Here is a 19,435-nt window from a genome sequence, read left to right on the forward strand (position 1 = left end):
TGATATATACTTCAGACATGTAACTGCTGGAGTTCATTAGTAACAGATGGTCTAATTCAGGTGTGGTCAAGTCTTTAAAAAGTCTAGTCCATTGAATAAATTATCGATAGTCTAAGGGTTAAATTGGAATTTCAAGTGTTAGATGTACCATTCAAACGATGTATGTCCTTTCTGCATGCTGTATGTAGAACTAGTGCTGATGGATTCTCTGCTGCGTTAATGAAACTTTGTTACATTAACACACTTGTTACAAAAAGCTCTCGGGAACCTAATGACTCCTATCCAAATCTGTTTAATTTACAAGTGTTCTCTTTTGACAGATTGACATTCTAGAATACATCCATGACCATGAGTACGTGCACGGGGACATCAAAGCTTCCAATCTTCTCCTCAGTTACAAGAATCCTAATGAGGTTCTTTTTGTTTTACATATTAGTTAGTACAATTGTGAATTACTTGTAGTACCTAAGAGGAGAAAACAAAAATTATGTACGGTGTTTTCTCCCTCTTCTCGTTTACCCACAAAGGTAAAAGTAACTGTTTTCTAACCTATTACCAAATAATTTCATGTTTAACAGTGAAGTCTAGTATGTCAGTGTATGACTGCAGCCACTGGAGAAGTTTTTAACCTTGAATCCCATTGAATTCAGTTTTACTAAGTTTCCATGCAGTCGAATGTTGCCTTGATGTTAAGGGCTGTTGCTCTCATCTCGTCTATATTGCAACAGTCGCTACACTTCAGAAGTACTTCGTTGGCTGTGAAACACTTTGGGATGTCTTGAGGATGTGAGAGGGGCTTAAAAACATACAAGCTCTTTCTTTATTGCTGCACATCAGAGGACAGCTTAATAATTGGTTCTCCTGTACTTCAGTAGAGTGCTGGTTAAAACCTTGCTCCTGAAAGAGCTATTAACCTGGGCCTTGATGGGGTCTTCATTTGTGTTTTGCTGATCCTTGGGGAATTGAGATCTTTGGGAGTCCTCTTTATTGGGGGAGGAGGAAACACCTTCAAGCACTTGCCTCTTAACTAAATGAGATTGTTTGGAAATGTTAAGTGTCCAGATGGAATCCCTTTTCTTCTGGATATATCATCTCTAGCTCATTCAGTCACATGACCTCTCATACTGAATCTATTGGAAGTTACCATATTCTCGGGGGTTTTTTTTCGTTTTCCTTTTTTATGCTAGGCTGCAGATACAGTTTAGCAAGACTTAAGTGAATTTTCCTCTGCCTTGGCCAGGGCAAACCATTTTAATAGTCACTGAGGCAGCCCTTTATACAACTTCTGTCACAGATTCCTTTGTAATATTTTTGTCTGATTCTTTGTGATCCAAGTACATGCTTGAGTATAAGTAAGTCCTCTCCAGAAGTATACGATCACTACAAAAAAGTTTTTTAACAATTGAATATGTGGATAGGAGAATGTGTCCTCGGTCCTGCACAACTGAGGATGGTTGCATCAGAGCTCACTGGGAAAAATTAATCTGCCGTAAGAATGACTGACTTGATTCAGTGTATCACTAAGGTAGCATAGACCCCTTGTGAAGGGCATCAGTAGATATTGTCAAACTCCAAAATTATTTCAACAATATACTGTTGTACTTGCGGAGAATTTGCGGTGTACCACACAGGCAGTTCTTTTCAGTAGAAGTAACTTACTATGCATTTCAAGTTTTTCTAAAGAGTTTAGGGTTCAGTTGTGAGAGAAAATTGCTCTTGTGAAAGAAGTTGAGGAAGTGTTGGAGCTGTCGAAGTGCCAACTAAATCAGAAAACCACTCCAGTGTTTCCTTTCTTGCTATCTCTTTTCTCCCCCCCCACCCCCCAAACCACTGTCCCCAACATCCATTGAATGGTCAACTTCTGAAATGTTGACAGTCTGCCCTCGGGCAAATTGAAGTTGTTTTCAGGACACAAATGCTGCCTTTTGCCAATCACCTTAAATCTGTGTCCAATGGGAACAGTTTCTCTTCCCTTTACTTTATCTAAACCCTTCATGATTTTGAACACTTCTATCAAATCTCCTTTTAATCTTCTCTGCTCTAAGGAGAACAACTCCAGCTTCTCCAGTCTATCCATGTAACTGAAGTCCCTCATCCATGGAACCATTCTGGTAAATCTTTTCTGCACCCTCCAAGGCCTTCACATCCTTCCTAAAGTACGGTGCCCAGAATTGGACACACTATTGTATTCATTTGTGGTCTAGCTAGATTATTTTATGGTCCAGCAACTAGTCTGATATTTTGTTTGTACTTTAACTTTCTTAGGTGTATTTAGTTGACTATGGCCTTGCATATAGATACTGTCCAGAAGGAGTACACAAAGAATACAAGGAAGATCCAAAACGTTGCCATGATGGGACCCTTGAGTTTACAAGTACTGATGCACATAAAGGAGCAGGTATGTGTGAACAAGCTTTCTTAAGTGTATATTTAATCATTCTTAAGCAATCTTTCAGATTATACAAAGGCATATACTTCTACTACTGCTCTGGTTATTCCACCATTTTCTGTAAATTGTTCACCTATGGAAATAACTGGGTATTGGTTTCATCCTCATCCAAATGCTCACATAACCACTATTTTCTCTGTAGTAGTTACAATGCCTTAGTTTCCTAAAATACGAGGGCCAATTTTAACTGCAGACGATTTTCAGATGGCCACCCTGATATGTCCTCAGTCTGAGGCCTGCACCATTTTGGACCTTTTTTATATTTCTTTGGTGGGCTGCCCAAGCATTTCCAGCAATGGCAGCTTGCCCAATTAGAGGATGGACTATCCGGTGGGCCTGCCGTCCATTTAAAAAGTGAATGCATCTCTTAAAGTGAGCTGCCATTCAATTCGGTTCAAATCATTGTTGCTCCTGGGAGGTTTCTGGAGAGCAGCATGTCTCAGACAAGAACACCTCACTTCTTGGATACACCAGTGGAGGTGCTTGTGGAGCGGGTGAGAACACACAGACCATTACTGTTCCCCAGAGATGGCAGGAAGGTGTCCAGATAGACATTGCAGCAGGCCTGGAAGGAGATCAATGTCAATGCTCGCACCATCACCCCCAGGACGTGGGTTTAAGTGCCAGAAGCACTTCAGTGACCTGACCTGGATGGCAAGGATGAGCATGATGGTTTCCTATTTCTCTGAATTACATCTGGCTACAGTTCCTCTTCCCAGCCCCCCAGCACTCTAAGCAACCCCCCCCCCCCCCCGCACCACATGCTTCTCTACCAATCACACGAGGACACTATACGAACAATCCTTCTCATTCCACTCACACACTTACCTGTTACTGCTGAGCTTAACAGTATTCTGCTTTTACCTGGTAGAAACTGCTAAGCATTTCACTCCTCTACTGACTGATTTCACATTGGAGCCACTTTCTTGCACATGATCCCTTTCCTGCTCGCAACCTGCTGCTTCTCCTTCTCAGCAGGCACACTATATGAAGTTGCCCCATATATCTGCATAACCCTTTGCAACAACCACAGGAGGAAGCCATGGACATCATTAGGGCAGGCAGGACAAGGAGCGATGGCAAGATTGGAGGCGAAGTGGCGCAGGGTGTCTGCCCATGAGTTGTACCTTTTCTCTTTCCTCAAGCCATCACACATTCAGGCAATGGTAAGCTAGTGCTGCCGATCATCTGGTACTGCCTAGCCTTTCCATGCAATGCTGGCCTTTGTGCCTCCACTTTTTCTAGATCCATCTGAAGAACATCTCTGGCAGTAGGGCAATCCTAAAAAAGCACTTACACTCACTCCATCCCTCCCAAGCACCAGCACAGAATTCAGCAACCCTGGTGGGATAGATAGAGGGGTCTGCACCTGGTGAATCAAACAGCACAAGTGAGCATAAGAACATAAGAAATAGGAGCAGGAGTAGGCCAGTCGGCCCCTCGAGCCTGCTCCGCCATTCAATAAGATCATGGCTGATCTGATCCTAACCTCAAATCTAAATTCATGTCCAATTTCCTGTCCGCTCCCCGTAACCCCTAATTTCCTTTACTTCTAGGAAACTGTCTATTTCTGTTTTAAATTTATTTAATGATGTAGCTTCCTGGGGCAGCAAATTCCACAGACCTACTACCCTCTGAGTGAAGAAGTTTCTCCTCATCTCAGTTTTGAAAGAGCAGGAGCAAGGGCTAGGTGAGCTCAGGAGATGGCTAGCCAGAGGACAAGCTCGGGTCTTCGCTCTGCTGAGTGGACAGAGATGCTGATTTCAGGGGCTCAGCCTTCAAAAGAAAACTGTTTTCTTTACATATGCAATTGTATGAGGTATTGGAAAACCTGCCCAGGAGCTGCTGTACCATGTCTGGGAGATATGGAGGATGTAGCTTCCAGCTTGTGACGCAAGGCATCAGCAATTTGCAGTATTCCGTGGAGTGTGGTCACCGCTATGGATGTTGCCAGCAGGTCATCACGCCAGGAGTCTGTGCCACATGCTCTTGCAACTTTGATTGAAGCTCACACTGGTGCCATTCAGGCTTTGGTCTCCACCACCTTCAAAAGGCTGGGGGAACGCATGGACAGGGGCTACACTTGCGTTTCTGATCTCCTACAGTCTCCTCTCCCATCGGTGGGAGTGTTGAGCTGCAGCCCTGTGGGACTGGCGTGGTGCTACTGGAGTGACATGTTGCTCTTTCTCAAGATGACAACACGTCTGTTCCTTTGCCACCCCCTCTATTAATGGCTACCATTGTGCCAGTAAGCCAGTTGTGCTAGACTGCCCCGACGGCAGCCTTCCACCACCCGCGCTGAAGCTGTTGAGGGAGCATCTCACTGGTAAAATAGGCAAGAAGTAATTTCACAATGTGTTTGTGTGTGCAATCATCTCTTCCTACTTCTTTCTCTTATCTCTTTTCCCCCCAATCCCCCTCCCTCTCAATGTGGGCTTCAATCGCCGTTGCATTGATACTAGACTTCCAGAAGGGAAGGAAGTTTGGAGGTACTCTTTACTGGATCAGCATTAATTGGATGCCTTGGAGTGGTTCCACCTGTTTTAATGCAGTAGGGGTGAGGCCAGGAAAGAGGGATGAATAACTTGGAATAAAGAAAAGTATGCTAAAAACAGCATTTTCTTCATTTGAGATCAACTTAAACATTTCTCGTCTGCATCTATATTATAGACTACACCCTGATCCATTGATTAGATTCAAGAGATTTTGAAAAGGAGAGCATACATATCTCCTCTATTCTGACGGTTGTGTACGTGCAGAACCCAACAGAAGGGTGGCTTTTGCAATGGGTTTAATTTTGTAGTTCTTCATTACTAGGGACTATTTTTTTTTAAAATAATTCTAATTAGTCTCCTGACTTTGTTCCCTTTTTTTTAATTTGCTGATCACCATGATGCTGGGAAGGCTACTACAGTTGGCCTCCTAATCCCTATGTTAGGGAGAAAAAAAAGGGCCATGTTTTCTATTTGATCATTATTCAGCAAAATCTGTACTAGAATTGTGTTGTCGGGTGTGAACAGAATGGCATTAACTGTGGTATTCTCCCCCGCCCCCATGGTCAAATAGCATGCCCACACTAATTGTCTAGGCTCGCATAGGAAGATTGGCCACTTGGGCAATGTGCCAGTAAGTGACTGGCCCCTGTGAATCAGCAAGGAGTTGAAGCCTTCAGGAGAGAAGCAGCGAGACTTGATGGAAAAATGGGGGAGAAACCCATTATAATTAGAATACGTTTATGAAATTTGTAGGTGACTAGAAGTGCTGGCATATTGGATTATCATTTTTTCATATCTCTCCTTTCTCTTCAGTACAGTACATAGTTTGTACCATAAATATTTGCATGTACAAAGCGCTGCCCTCCACAGTTGTGAATCCCAGTTCCATTCTTAAAAGGTTTAGGTTGGAAAAAGTAGCCATAGGCCAGTTTCATCATAATTGATAACCTCGTCTCTAAGGTTTTAAATCAGAAATGAAGGGACCAAATTTGAATACACGAAATGATGCATTCCATGACAACCTTGAAACCATTTGTCAAGCTGTTGAGGTCTGTATCTAATTTATCTGACATTTTGATAAATTATTTGGTCGTCTTGCAAAGCCAGGCCAGAAAGTAGGACATTCCTTTATTTAGTTGAACAAACCAGGTAAAAGATTGTCTTTTTTTGCCCTGAACGTCTCATCTTGCTGAATTATTTTTCATTATATTGGCAAATTTCTTTGAGTTCATAAGGGACTCTGGCTGCTTTTGGAACTGCATGTAGCTGTGAACATTAGAAAAAGTGTTAGGAAAAAGTCCCAACTGTAACATCCTGTTAATCCTAAAATTGGCTGCAATCTGTTCTCTGGTTTTGGCTTGTTCTGGTCTGGACAAGACAGGATTTTTGGCAGCTTCTCCTCTGGACAAGACAGGATTTTTAATGTCCACATTGCTCATTACACACAAGCTGTAGATCCACTAAAGGTAATGGGGGCTATTGTATTGGGTGGGTTTGTTTTATGTTTAACTGTCTGTTCTTGTCGATTCAAATTCACTATTCTTCAATCCTGATTTCTAAAAATTACTGACATTAAATTTTTTTTTAAAAAGCAATGCAGAATGTTGTAATTTTGCTTTTGGCACTTTTTGTTTAACAGTTATTCACAAGAAATATTAAACTAAGCTGCAGTTAGCTTGTGGAATTGGGTGAATGGTCAATACCTTATTGGATATGCTGAATGTATAACAAATTGATAAAAATGTTTTGTTTGAACCAGGAGTATTTGTTATAGAATTGTGTATATACTAGGACTGAATAGGAAATATCAAAATTGATTGCTTGGATCAGGTGTGCATTTATCTGGAGTCGACTAGTAGAATAATTTGTAATGTGCAGTATGAATTGCAGAGAGAGAGTAAATGGCACTTTAATGAATATAGTCAGCTGTTAGAACGACCTTGCACCAGAGGCTGAGTGACCCTTAACTAACTTGTCATTTATCTCAAGATAATCTCATTCACATGACATTCTGCTTATTAATAATTGGCCTATCGCTACAGCTTGGTAGCAGTCTTTAACATTATCATGCAAGGTTTGATTCTAGTCATTAGTGAGCAAGTTAACTAAACACTTTATCACATTAAACTATAACCTTTATTTTATACTGAACAGACACAAATTACCCATGTCTTTATATGGACTGGAAAATTACTCTTTAGGCCACTTTAATGCTGTGGTGATGTGTGTCCTGTGGATAATGTAGCATTATTTTCATGCAACTTATGTGTTTTATAAAATATTATTTTGAATATATTCCAAATCCTAACTATATTACACATTTGGTGTTGGTCAATGCTTTTTTTTAAAATGTAACTTCAAACCATATCCAGTTTTCCTTCTATTCATTTAGAAGTGCTACTGCATTCTTCCAAAGAGTTAAAGCTGCTGTATCTCAGTTCAATGATCTACTGATTAATTTAAAGGACAATTTCATATTTTCAAATTGACCAATGGCCTCCAAGTATTGAGGCTGATTAAGAAGCATTATAGATTACTATAATAGAAATTTAAATCATTTTTAAAAGAAAAATGATAGGGATGAAATTGATTTCAGTCATTCAGATTATTTCTAAAATAGGCTTCAATAAAGGACTGAGCAGAGATACAACTTTAAAGGACCCCATTCATTCCTTTTGAGCTTTCCATTAGGCTGGTTTCATAGCAACCAAGAGACAACTCTAGAAGTGGTTGACCTCTTACCAGCTAATTATCTTGGACTGAAAATTTTTGCCCAAGGTATTAGTGATACTGGATATTCATTTTAGTACAGGATCAAATAGTCACTCAACTAAATTGCAAAATGGCTGCCACTAGCTATTATTCATTTCTGCAGTGTCTGCCATAGTAGTACATCTGAATGCCCTTACTACTGATAAACAAGTCTGTGGGCTCCAGAAGAAACCCTGTACTTTGTGAATGCTACGTTTTCAGATAATGTGCAAGTTATAACACAGCTGGAGAAGGCAGTGCCCTTCACTTCTGCTAGAAGATTTGTAGTGCTATTAATTTGCAAGGACATATCTGTTTTAAAGATGGCCCAAGTTGGTTCTTGAAAATAATAAGCAGTTAATAATTAGTTGTTTTTAAGCAGCTGCAGTGTGTTTTATCTTTGTTATTCTAACCATGGAACCAATAATTTAAAACAAACAAATACTTTTATAAAATGTAATTATTTGTTGTTTAACAATTTTTGTCATAAGCCAGTACTTCAATGAGATGGGAGGACTGTCATTTCAGAATCTGTGTATACCGGACCAATTTAAGGTGCTATTATATTGTAGTCTGGGTTCCAGGAGAACAGCCTAAAAGTGCTGCTGCCCTGAATTCTGAGTAGAGGTACAGCTATGTTGGCCACCTCCGGATTGTGAACCTGGTGAATCATGTGCATCAGGTGCCCCTCCACATGTGTAATGTAATGTCATGATGTGTAAAGGCAGACATCCAAACATTGAAGAATTTCCACCATGAAGGCCAGGCCACAGACATGCTGAAACTGACTCCGTACATTTAGTAGCCACTCTTGGGAGACCCAGCAAAAACCCAGTTCTTCACTGACGTCACACTTAGAAAACCAAGTCTCTATTTTTATTTGTCGTTAGGATCTGATGGCACTAATGTAAAGTCAAAGTGCCTTTTGAATGGGAATCTTTCGGGTTTCACAAAAAGGGCTGTTTGATATTTTATTCATGATAAAGTCATTAGGTTTGTTAAAGACTTTTAACAAAGAGGCAATGAAGCTCTTAGCATGGACTGTATAATACATTACAATTGTAGATTATTACTACACATTTTTATACTTTGTGATTAAGTATGCTTACAGTACTGTGTCACAGTGCTAAAGATTATGCATCTAACTATGATTTGAGCATATCCTGCATCTTTCTGCTCTAAATCAAAATGGTTCTTTGAGATACAAGAATTAAATTCCCCCCGTGCGAGCCCCCCCCCCCACCGGCCGCCATCTTTTGGCGAAACACCTGACCTCCAGTTAGCATCTCGTAATAGCAAAGCTTAAAAATGTAATTTACTGTGATGGATTACAGATATCAATTGCTGTGCTGTATCGCAGTGGGACTCATGATCAATCCACCTGTTCCCGAACGTTTAACTTTTATGTAAATTAACTGATTTAATTGAATTGTTTAGCTTCCTAGTATTTAAACAATGCTAATACAATTTTAGGTGAATTCCTGTTAAATGAAATAAAATTTGGCTTTTTTTTCACTGAAGAGATGTTGATTGATTTTATTTATTTATATTTTTATATATGATATGAATTGAAAAGGGTTTTTCTGCTAATACTTCAATTATAACCCCATACATGTTTTGTATCTTATTAACACTATCCCTCCCTTCAGCTGCTTCTAGACGTGGTGACCTGGAAATCTTGGGATATTGCATGTTACAGTGGCTCAGTGGGAGACTGCCTTGGGAGGACAATCTAAAGGATGCAAACTATGTCAGAGATGAAAAACTCAAGTAAGAACCTGGATGGATGCCATCTTGAACTTTATGCTGTTCTGATGAAACAATAACCTATCTTTTTCTGTCAGATGCTGATTGACCTGCTCGCTATGCCTTACTTTAAGTAAATTGACTAGCATATAAAATTAAGCTACCCGATCCATTGTTGCTATTGGTCTGGACAACAGAAGAACTCCTATGCTCCTCTTCGAATAGTGCAATCCACTTAAGTGTGCAAACAGGACGTTTAACATCTTATCTGAAAGATGGCACCTCCAACAGTGCAGCACACCCTCTGTACTGTTCTGGAGTGTTAGCCGAGGTTATGTATCCCAGTCTCTGGAGTGACACTTGAACTCACAATTTTCCGACTTAGAGGCGAGTGTGCTACCACTGAGCCAAGGCTGGTAAGAGTAAAGAAGTAGTGATATTAATATAAAACATTTAAGCTACAGATTGTGTATGCATAATTATAGGTGTCTCATTAGAAAAGGTTGGTGGCAGGGATGGGAGAACCACAGTAATGAGACTTAAGATGCTAGAGCAGAGTGAAGAGAATGTTTTGAACAAATTTCTTTACTCTGTTTTTGGAGCATGGGATGCTTTGCTGCAGGAAGTGGATGAGGCAGAAACCATTGTATTTAAGGGACCATTGGATAAATATTTGAAGTAGAGAAAGCTACAAGGCCGTGATGAGAGAGTGGGGAAGTGTTCTTAGTTTTGGATTGCTCTAGCAAAGAGCGCAGATACAATGGGCCGAACCACTTCTATGGTTGGTCTTTCTATGACAATCCCCACCTTCAAAATCATCATGATAGCACTTTTGGCCACCTGCCCTTAATCTGCTTCCTATTTCTCCCCAGGTTGACCCCCAGCTTTGAACTCCTTGAGACAGTTTGCTATTTTAAAGGTGCTATATAAATCTGAGTTGCAATAAGGTGGTATTTCATGAACAGGCTGGTAAATAAAGTGATAGGAACCTGAATTCAAATTCAGATGGAATTCTAACTTTTTTTGTTGCAATAGGTGACTTTAAAAGAAAAAGTTGCCCCACCCCAGTGCCTGGACTGTGGAGAGTACCAAGATGTAGCATAGCTTTTATATCTAACGGTGACTGACGAAGGACTACGCAGGTGCTAATGCTTCTTGGTCGTCTTGCTATGCTTGAACAGCGAATGATTGTTCCCCATTCCCATAGTCAAGCCTGGCAAGTTTGTTTATTGGGGATGCAAATGACAATCTACAATGGATTTCAAATCCTGAATTGGTACTTTGGACCAAATATGCTTGCTGTGCAGAAAAGCCTGCAGTATGTAAACAAGCTTAAACTTACTGAATCTGTTTTCCTACTCTAGATACAGAGAAGACCTTCCAAGTTTGATGGAGAAATGCTTTCCTTGCAAAAATAAACCAGGTGGGAAATTCCATGTTCCTACATAGGATTGCCTGGTTGGTCCAGGCAAGGGATGTGTGGTTGGGGGTTGGGGGAGTTGGTGACTGGCTCAGTTTAATTTTTAGTAAGTATATAGATTACTTTTCAGTAAAGTGTTCCAAGTCCTACTTCCTGTCCAATTGAACTTCATTAAACTTGGATAAAGGTTTGATGGGTGAACCAGCGATGCTTGTAAGAGCTGTGGTGCTGTGTACTTGGGTCACCACTTAGTGTGTTGCATGTAATTTTTGTCAGCTGCTCTTCTTGAGGGCAACTTTCTGAACTTGGCCTGGTAATCATGCTGCTGAATTTGTTTTCATCAGAGAAGAGCATTTGCCTTCTTTTGAATGAGAGAAAGATACCCATGATCTTACCATATAACAATATAGTATTTAGGCAGTTGAATAAAAATTGGGCATCGCTGCTTTGTCTTAGAAGAATTTTGGTTCAGGGCACTGAAACCATGAAAGCCATCCTGGGTGATAACTTAGCCTAGATTGAATTTGGGGACCTCCCTGATCCAAATGCCTCAGTATTGCACCAGGTGTTAGATTTACCTACTAAGCTGTGAGTGCTTAATATTGCCTTTTTCTTGTCATAAATGACTGCCCTCATCTTGATCATAACAAACCTTATGGCACTGCAACCACTCTAGTTTTTTTTTACATTTTCATCAGGTGAAATAGCTGCTATGTTGGAGTGGGCTATAGAAGAGGAAAATTAGTGTATGGGTCTACATATGCTGTTACTGACAGCTGGTTACACAATACTGTTGCTCTTTGGTTGTGGAATGGGTGACCGGTGGAGGAGTGGGAGAGACTGTTTGATAAGGGTAACTCTTCAGATGGTGTACATCAACAAAAACTGTAGACTGTCAAAAAAAAAAAAAATTTCACTGATGAATTTAGTTAGACATTTAACCACTGTTCCAAGGAGACTTAAAATTTCTTCCTTTTTAATGCAGCTGAGTTGTCAAAATATTTTGAAGATGTGATATCTCTGGGTTACAAAGACAGACCCCAGTACCAGAGACTGAGAGACATCCTCAAGCAAGGACTTAAATCCATAGGCTGTGTAGATGATGGTGTTTTGCTTTTAGGAGCATCCTCCAATGGTGACGCTCCAACGACATCCAAGCAACAGGTACAACATCTGTTTATATGAATGTTCCTGGTCCAGATCTTAGTGGTGACAGTTGTATAGTTTGAAACATCAAGGTGAAAAGTTTTTCTGCCTGGATTGAGGAAATATGTGCACAAAGAAAGAGTTGGAAAAGTTGGATTTTTAAAAAAAATCAGAACGCAGATTATGAGGCACTATAATAGAAGTGTTTAAAATTATGAATGTAAGGAATCTTACAACACCAGGTTATAGTCCAACAAATTTATTTTAAAATCACAAGCTTTCGGAGATTATCTCCTTCGTCAGATGATTGAATGAAAAGGTTCTCAAATCGCATATCTTATACGATGTTGGGACAGCATCACACCAATCAAAAGGTGTCGTTGTTATTCAAACAGGCCAGTCACGGAGAACAGAACGTCCCAGTACACTCGATATACATTGTGTCTTTTACACAGGCAAGCAGAAAGAAACTTAAAATGGCAGAGAGAGAGAGAGAATTTTAAAAAACATATAAATTTTTTCCCCCTTTTTGCTGGTGGGGTTACGTGTAGCGTGACATGAACCCAAGATCCCGGTTGAGGCCGTCCTCATGGGTGCGGAACTTGGCTATCAACTTCTGCTCGACGATTTTGCGTTGTCGTGTGTCTCTTCGGGTAAGCGTTCTCCAAGGCGGCCTTCGAGACACACGACAACGCAAAATCGTCGAGCAGAAGTTGATAGCCAAGTTCCGCACCCATGAGGACGGCCTCAACCGGGATCTTGGGTTCATGTCACGCTACACGTAACCCCACCAGCAAAAAGGGGGAAAAAATTTATATGTTTTTTAAAATTCTCTCTCTCTCTCTGCCATTTTAAGTTTCTTTCTGCTTGCCTGTGTAAAAGACACAATGTATATCGAGTGTACTGGGACGTTCTGTTCTCCGTGACTGGCCTGTTTGAATAACAACGACACCTTTTGATTGGTGTGATGCTGTCCCAACATCGTATAAGATATGCGATTTGAGAACCTTTTCATTCAATCATCTGACGAAGGAGATAATCTCCGAAAGCTTGTGATTTTAAAATAAATTTGTTGGACTATAACCTGGTGTTGTAAGATTCCTTACATTTGTCCACCCCAGTCCATCACCGGCATCTCCACATCATGGTTAAAATTATGAAAGAATAGGACCGGCTAGATAGAAGCAGACTGTTTCCAGTAGTTGAGGGGTCAAGAACGAAGAGCCACAGATACAAGATTAAATGCAAGAGATTTACAGAGAGCAGGAGAAAGTACTTCAGAGTTGAGGCTCGAATTTACTTCTAGGGTTAGTGGTTGAGGCAGAAACTATGTCAACATTCAAGATCAAATTGTATAGGTGTGGATGAAGGAAAAGAGTTGAAAGGGATATGGGAACAGCATGGCTGTATAAATGGGCATTGTTGGCCTCCTTTCTACTTTTGAACATTTGGAATTGGAGTTTCTTCAGTCAGTTCTTGGCACAATGGAACAAGCTCATTTTTTTTAAATGGGTGAAATTTTCTTATTTATATAGTGATTTTGTTCTAAATTGAGTTCTGTTTTGTTGCATTGAGATCAGGTGCTTGATTTGAAACTAGTTCTGTTAAAACTACTTGAAGGGAAAGATAGGCTGGTGCCACCTTGTTAATTTGCTGCTAATTAAATTGGTGCTCGCCTGTACTGGCAGTAATTCTGCAATTGGAGCTCCTGGAATAAATAAAACCCATCAAAAGACTGATTTTATTTCTAAAGATCTAAATTAACTATTTACAGTGGGGAATGAGAGCCAAATTGCTGAGGTTTTTTTGTGAGGGATGGAAGAATTCTGCTTCCATTGGCCACTATAAACAAGTTATTAGAATCTTTAAAGTGATGGAGATGGAGAAGTAAAAGTCGACATGGTGGTAAGCTGTGTATCTGTTACCAACGTGCCTGTAACTGAAATATTGTGAAACATTACTTGTTTAGCTATGTCACTTGGTGAAACTGCAAGCTGCTTTGCACTCAGATAATGGGTGCTATCTTGCAGTAGCAAAAATGTCTTGGCAGGTAGATTTTTTTGAGTGGTGAAGATAGCAGAGCAATCTGATGCAAAAAAAAATCTCACTGTAGCAAGGTTGTCTCCCATCATCACAAAAAATGTGATTTTAGTACATGGTGGACAATTGCAGCCATATGCTATTGGAGCTATATGATTTTTGAACAGACATTCCAAAATATTTTCTCTCCTGTCTATTCCTTGAGTCTAAACCTCCTGCCTATTGTTCTTGCTCTCCCTCTCCCAATAAGTCATTTCAGAAAAATTGGGAAGTAAGACTGTACCAACTCCTCTTGCACTTTAACTCAAGACCAATTTTGTTCACTTCCAAATAGAGTTCACTATAGCTGTCCTGCTGTGGAAGTGTTGCTTTCCAGCAGAAAGATGTAGCTTTATGGGACTAGGAAACTTGAAACAGAGGGAGTAGGAAGGGGCAAAAATATGGAATGTACCAAATGTTGCATGTGACCAAAAACCATGTCCTTGCTTTTCCAATTTTCCCCAAATCTTTGAAATTCAGATGAAAGTTGCAGGAGTCCCAAATACAGAAATTTCCACGACACTATGTTTATTGATTGATTAACTGATGATCACAGTAGGAGAGTTGCTAGAAATTTCACTTTCCTTGCGCTGGTTGGAACTCCCCTGATGTGCAGACTTGGAAATATGTACTATATTTCAAATTCTGACTAGGCTAATACAATGACAATGTTTAATGTAAAGGAGCAAGTTTGATTTGCTGGAGGTGTTAATACAGCTGATGGGTTGATTGAAGTATAGCTGGTGCGTAGATTTATTTTTACTGGCTGTATTCAAGAGTCATAAAAGAGGATGCTGCAAATGTTCAGATGATTAGACCCAAATAAATTGGATGAGGAATAGAAGGGAATGTTTGGCCAAAGGAAAATGGCCCATTCAGATTGAAGTAATTTAAATAATTGATAAAGATCAACTAAGAACAGACACTTCAGAGACTGTCATTTAAGCTACAGCAGATTCTGCAGCATGTGTCAGTATGAATGAGGCAGCTGGCTATTACAGATGGAGGACTGCCCAGGCCAGTTCCATCAGCATATGTGTCTAGTATACAAGTGCTCCTTTGATGCACCCATCAGATAGTAACTTGAATTTAGGTTTTTAAAGGGTCGTCGTTCCTAGCGCAACTATACTGCATCTACCAGTTTGACACCAGCACCATTTTTCCTTAGAACAATGTGGTGGACAGCATCAAGCAGTACCAGTGATTTTCACTAGTCTAATTGGGGAAAGCCAAGCTCTACACATATATAATTGTGTGCATGAAGTTCACCCAATCTCCACTGGTGAAATTTCAAACAGATTAAAGAAAAAAATCAAGGTACAATGAATTCTCTTCTACCACAAAGATTGCAGCTTGCATTTATATAGCACCTATAGTGTGGAAAGATGACCCAAGACACTTCACAGAAGCGTAATCAGACATGGAGGCTGAGCCAAAGAAGGAGATATTAGAAGGGCTGACCAAAAGCTTGGTCAAGAAGGTGGGTTTTAAGGACAATCTTAAAGGAGGAGAGGGAGGTGGAAAGATTTAGGAAGGGAATTCTGGAACTGCCAATGGTAGGGCAAAGGAATCTGGAATGTGCAAAAGGCCAAGGTCATAGGAATGCAAAGTTCTGGGTAGTGGTTTTAAGGCAGGAGAGGGTTACAGACATAGGGACGGTGAGGCCATGTAAAACGAGAATAAGAATTACAAATTCGAGACGGTGGGGGACTGGGAGGTAGTGTAGATCATTAAGGACAGAGGTGATGGGTGAGCAGCACTTGATGCAGGATAGGATATGGGCAGCAGAGTTATGGATGAGCTGAAGTTTATATGGAGGATGGGAGGCCAGCCAGGAGAGCATTCAAATAGTCGAGGTGACAAAAGCATAGATGAGGGTTTTGTCAGCAGGTGGGCTGAGGTGGGGCAGAGGTCGATGATCTTACGAAATGATGAAAATGAAATACTCATTATCACCATCTGTTTTTCTTGCTCTATGTAGCTGTTATTTAAGCAAAAAAAACAGCAACCAGTTTGCACACAGCAAAATCTCACAAACAGTGAATGAATGGCTGGATAATCTGTTTTTGGTGATGCTTGAGGAAAGAATGTTGGTGAGAATACTACCTCTTTGAATAATGGAAGTGATATTTTTCAGACACAAGGTGCTATATAAATGCCTTTCTTGGTGTCCCTGAGCTAATGAGGAAAATATTCATCCAAAGTTCCCATTTCTGAAAGCTATTCAGTGACTCCTGGAAAATATGCAGATAGACATTGGGTGAGGAGGGGTTGGGTTTGTCTGTGATGCCCTCTTCTTGCAACTAATTTGCCAGCACTTGCTGTCCAAGCTCAAATGTGATAGATTGCCATTTGGGTGAGGTGCTAATGAGTTGCCAACATTTTGCAACTGTTTCACTACCTTCAGAAAGATAGAGATGGGAATGATAACTGAGGAAAACTAAAGTGAAAAATGAGAGTTTCTAAAGTGGTGTGAAATCTTGATTAAAGGTTTACTTTTGATATTGTAGTTTTTAATCTGTGGCTGTATTATGACTGTAATTGTTCTATAGTAGAACAGAGTGATAGATTAAATAGCACTTTGAAATTTTTATAACTCTTCGTTGACCTGCTACCTCATGATTTTGATGACATATGGTAATATCAGTGTCTGAATGCTGCTAATCAGAGCTACAGACAGGCAGGGGAGGATGTACCTCATACACTTAATCAGTGTAGTTTACATATGGAACTTGCCGCTCGGGATCTGCCCTGTGCCAGCTGAGGGTTATGTGCCCACTGCAGTTATTGTGTGTAATTATCAAACCAATCTGTTCAGCGCAGCAGGGTTTAGATGGTAATGATGAGGCAGAGATGAAGGGAAAAGATGCACACTACTCTTTGGTAGCTGTGAATCCTAGCTGTTGATTCATTACTGCGCATCCAAAGGAAAGCTCTTAGCAACCTGCTGTTACATTTTCAATGTAAAATCAGCCATTGCAGAGATGAGCCATTGTGGCCTGTTGATTACATCTAGCAGCTATTGGCCAACATGGTAGTATACAAAACAGTGACATAAGCCCTCAAAAAAGGAAAAAATTGCCAAATTTCATTAACTGCTACACAATACCCTTTTTCCCATAAGCAGTTGGAAAGTGTGTAACATCTTCAAACATGAAATGCAGTATTAAGCAGCAGTCAGCATGTTAAAATAATTGCTGTGATTAGAGTCTAAGCCAGTTGTTGCTAAACATTTTAAAAACTTGTTCGGAATTATGAAATGGTAAGATACTGTGTAAGTATGCCCTGGGCAGTATCCAAGGTTTAAAATGGGAATTGAAGAATCTTCACAATTTGTTAAAACGCAGAGGAGAATTAGCTGTACTCAATTTCTTGGGACAGACAGTAACAACAGTGATCTCTGTATTGATTCCTTGGCTGAGCTTGCCATTTGGCTATGGGAAAACAATTAGCTAAACAAAGATCTGCCATAGTATTTGACTAATTGCAGCTTAAATCTTGACTTTCTCCTCTTTATTGTCTGCTTATCTAGGCTGCTGTCCAAAGCAGTTAAAGCAAATACAAGGCTGAAGGTCTAGAACTATTACTGGTACCTTTACTGTAGTGCAATTGTTTTGACTTCAGAGACTTTTTTCTTATAGGGATGCTTTAAATGTGTGCATATTTGGGTCTGTTACTCAGGCTTATTTTTATTTCGTAGTAAAGGTTTCTTAAATCAGCAAATTAGACTATGCAGTCTTATCTGTGTTTACTGGCATTGACATTACTTCAGTGTGCATTTTGCTGTTTAAATAATTTTAAGAAAAAATGCTTGCTATCTTGTGGGCAGTTACTAAATATTGACTGATTACTTGAGAACTGTGTTGCTGAATATCCTGACTTTGAATTAAACTATGAAAGTTGTGTGAATTGACATTTAATATAAACTGTATTATGCATCTCTGTGACTAATCCACTACAGGCTAGTTTTCCTACAGTCGTGATTAAATCTCAATTTTATGATGCACTTGAGGTGGGATTATTCTTTTGGCTCATGGTGTTGTCTGAAAATTTGGCAACATATATGTTTTTAAACAATGATTTGCATTTTTATATGGCATCTTCAACGTAGAAAAATATCAGTGCTTCACAGAGGCGTAATCTAGAAAATGGATGCTGAGCCAGAAAAAGGAAAGATTAGGAGCAGCAACCAAAAACTTTGTTGATTTGGTGGGTTTTAAGGAATGCCTTAAAGAGGGAGGGAAGTGGCATGGCGGAGAGAATTCCAAAGCATGAGGAGTTGCAGAAGAGGCTAGAGTCGAAGGAATGGAGAGTTTGAGGTAGGGGGTCGTTGTAGAGCTGGAGGAGGTTACAGAAATCGGAAGGGACAAGACCATGAAGGGATTTAAATACAAAGAGGAGAACTTTAAATTTTCAACACTTGGTAATTTTATAACAAATGTATATTCCTGCATGTATGGAACTGCTATATGATGGAGTGCAGTCCTCTGAAGTATTGCAGCCGCTAGCTGTTTTCAGCCAGTGAAAAGTTCCTAGCCCCAAGATGTTCTTTTAAGCTCTTAACTCTGGGGATGAACAGCTGTGATATTGAATAATTAGACTGTTCACCCAAATTTCGGAAGAAATAGATGACTTAAGTCTGGAAAAGCAGCATCAGGTGTTTGCAGCCTCACATTGATCGTACAGTTGCCACCTAGGCATTGAATTAAGCATCTCTCTACACTAGACATTGTGGTTTTGGAATTTGTCAACATTACAATTAAATGAAATGTCAACTGATTTAATAAATTGAAGAGTTCATTTAAAAAGAGCAATTTATTGAATATTTCTATTCCGTTTGTTTGCAGGTCAGTCAGTTTTCTGTCCCCCGTGCCCCCCCTCCACCGACCAAGTGAATTATTAGTTTGAGGTGCTGTCATGGGGAGTTGATAAATGCAGAATGGAACTGCAGGCAGAGTGAGAAAATAATCTTTACTGTTAGCTGGTTGGTTAGTTATAGAATAGTCTCAGTAGAAGATAGAAGCAGGTTGTCTCAGATGGTACATGGCACACAAAGTAAGAGAAAGGGAAGAAAAAGAAGGGTTTATAGAATTGTGAAGCAATTAGTTGGGTATTACATGTTGAATAAATTGGAAATTAATGTGGTGCTGGATTGTTCCACATTTGGTTGCAAAAATTAGTTTTAAGATAATATCCAGAGCAAGCAAAGGCCATCCAGCCGAATCAACCTGCTCCATCTAGAGTCCACGCATGATATATTTATCATTGAATTTGCTAGAAGAAGGAAGTCCAATTTCCTTCTATCTGCCCTAGGGTGTCAAAAAGCAAGCAGTGTTAAATATCTCTGTA

General features: G+C 40.0%; 1 protein-coding gene across 1 annotated transcript in view; it reads left to right on the forward strand.

Moving 5' to 3' along the window:
- vrk1 (VRK serine/threonine kinase 1) overlaps positions 1-19,435 on the forward strand; it is a 70,405-nt gene that overhangs the window by 33,678 nt on the left and 17,292 nt on the right. Inside the window, exons 7-11 of the mRNA XM_067991968.1 lie at positions 321-413; positions 2,266-2,398; positions 9,345-9,465; positions 10,806-10,864; positions 11,847-12,025. Of these exons, the coding sequence (XP_067848069.1) occupies positions 321-413; positions 2,266-2,398; positions 9,345-9,465; positions 10,806-10,864; positions 11,847-12,025 (585 nt within the window). The remainder of the gene's footprint in view (positions 1-320; positions 414-2,265; positions 2,399-9,344; positions 9,466-10,805; positions 10,865-11,846; positions 12,026-19,435) is intronic.

Source organism: Heptranchias perlo, chromosome 10, assembly GCF_035084215.1.
Source record: "Heptranchias perlo isolate sHepPer1 chromosome 10, sHepPer1.hap1, whole genome shotgun sequence".
NCBI lineage: Eukaryota > Metazoa > Chordata > Chondrichthyes > Hexanchiformes > Hexanchidae > Heptranchias > Heptranchias perlo.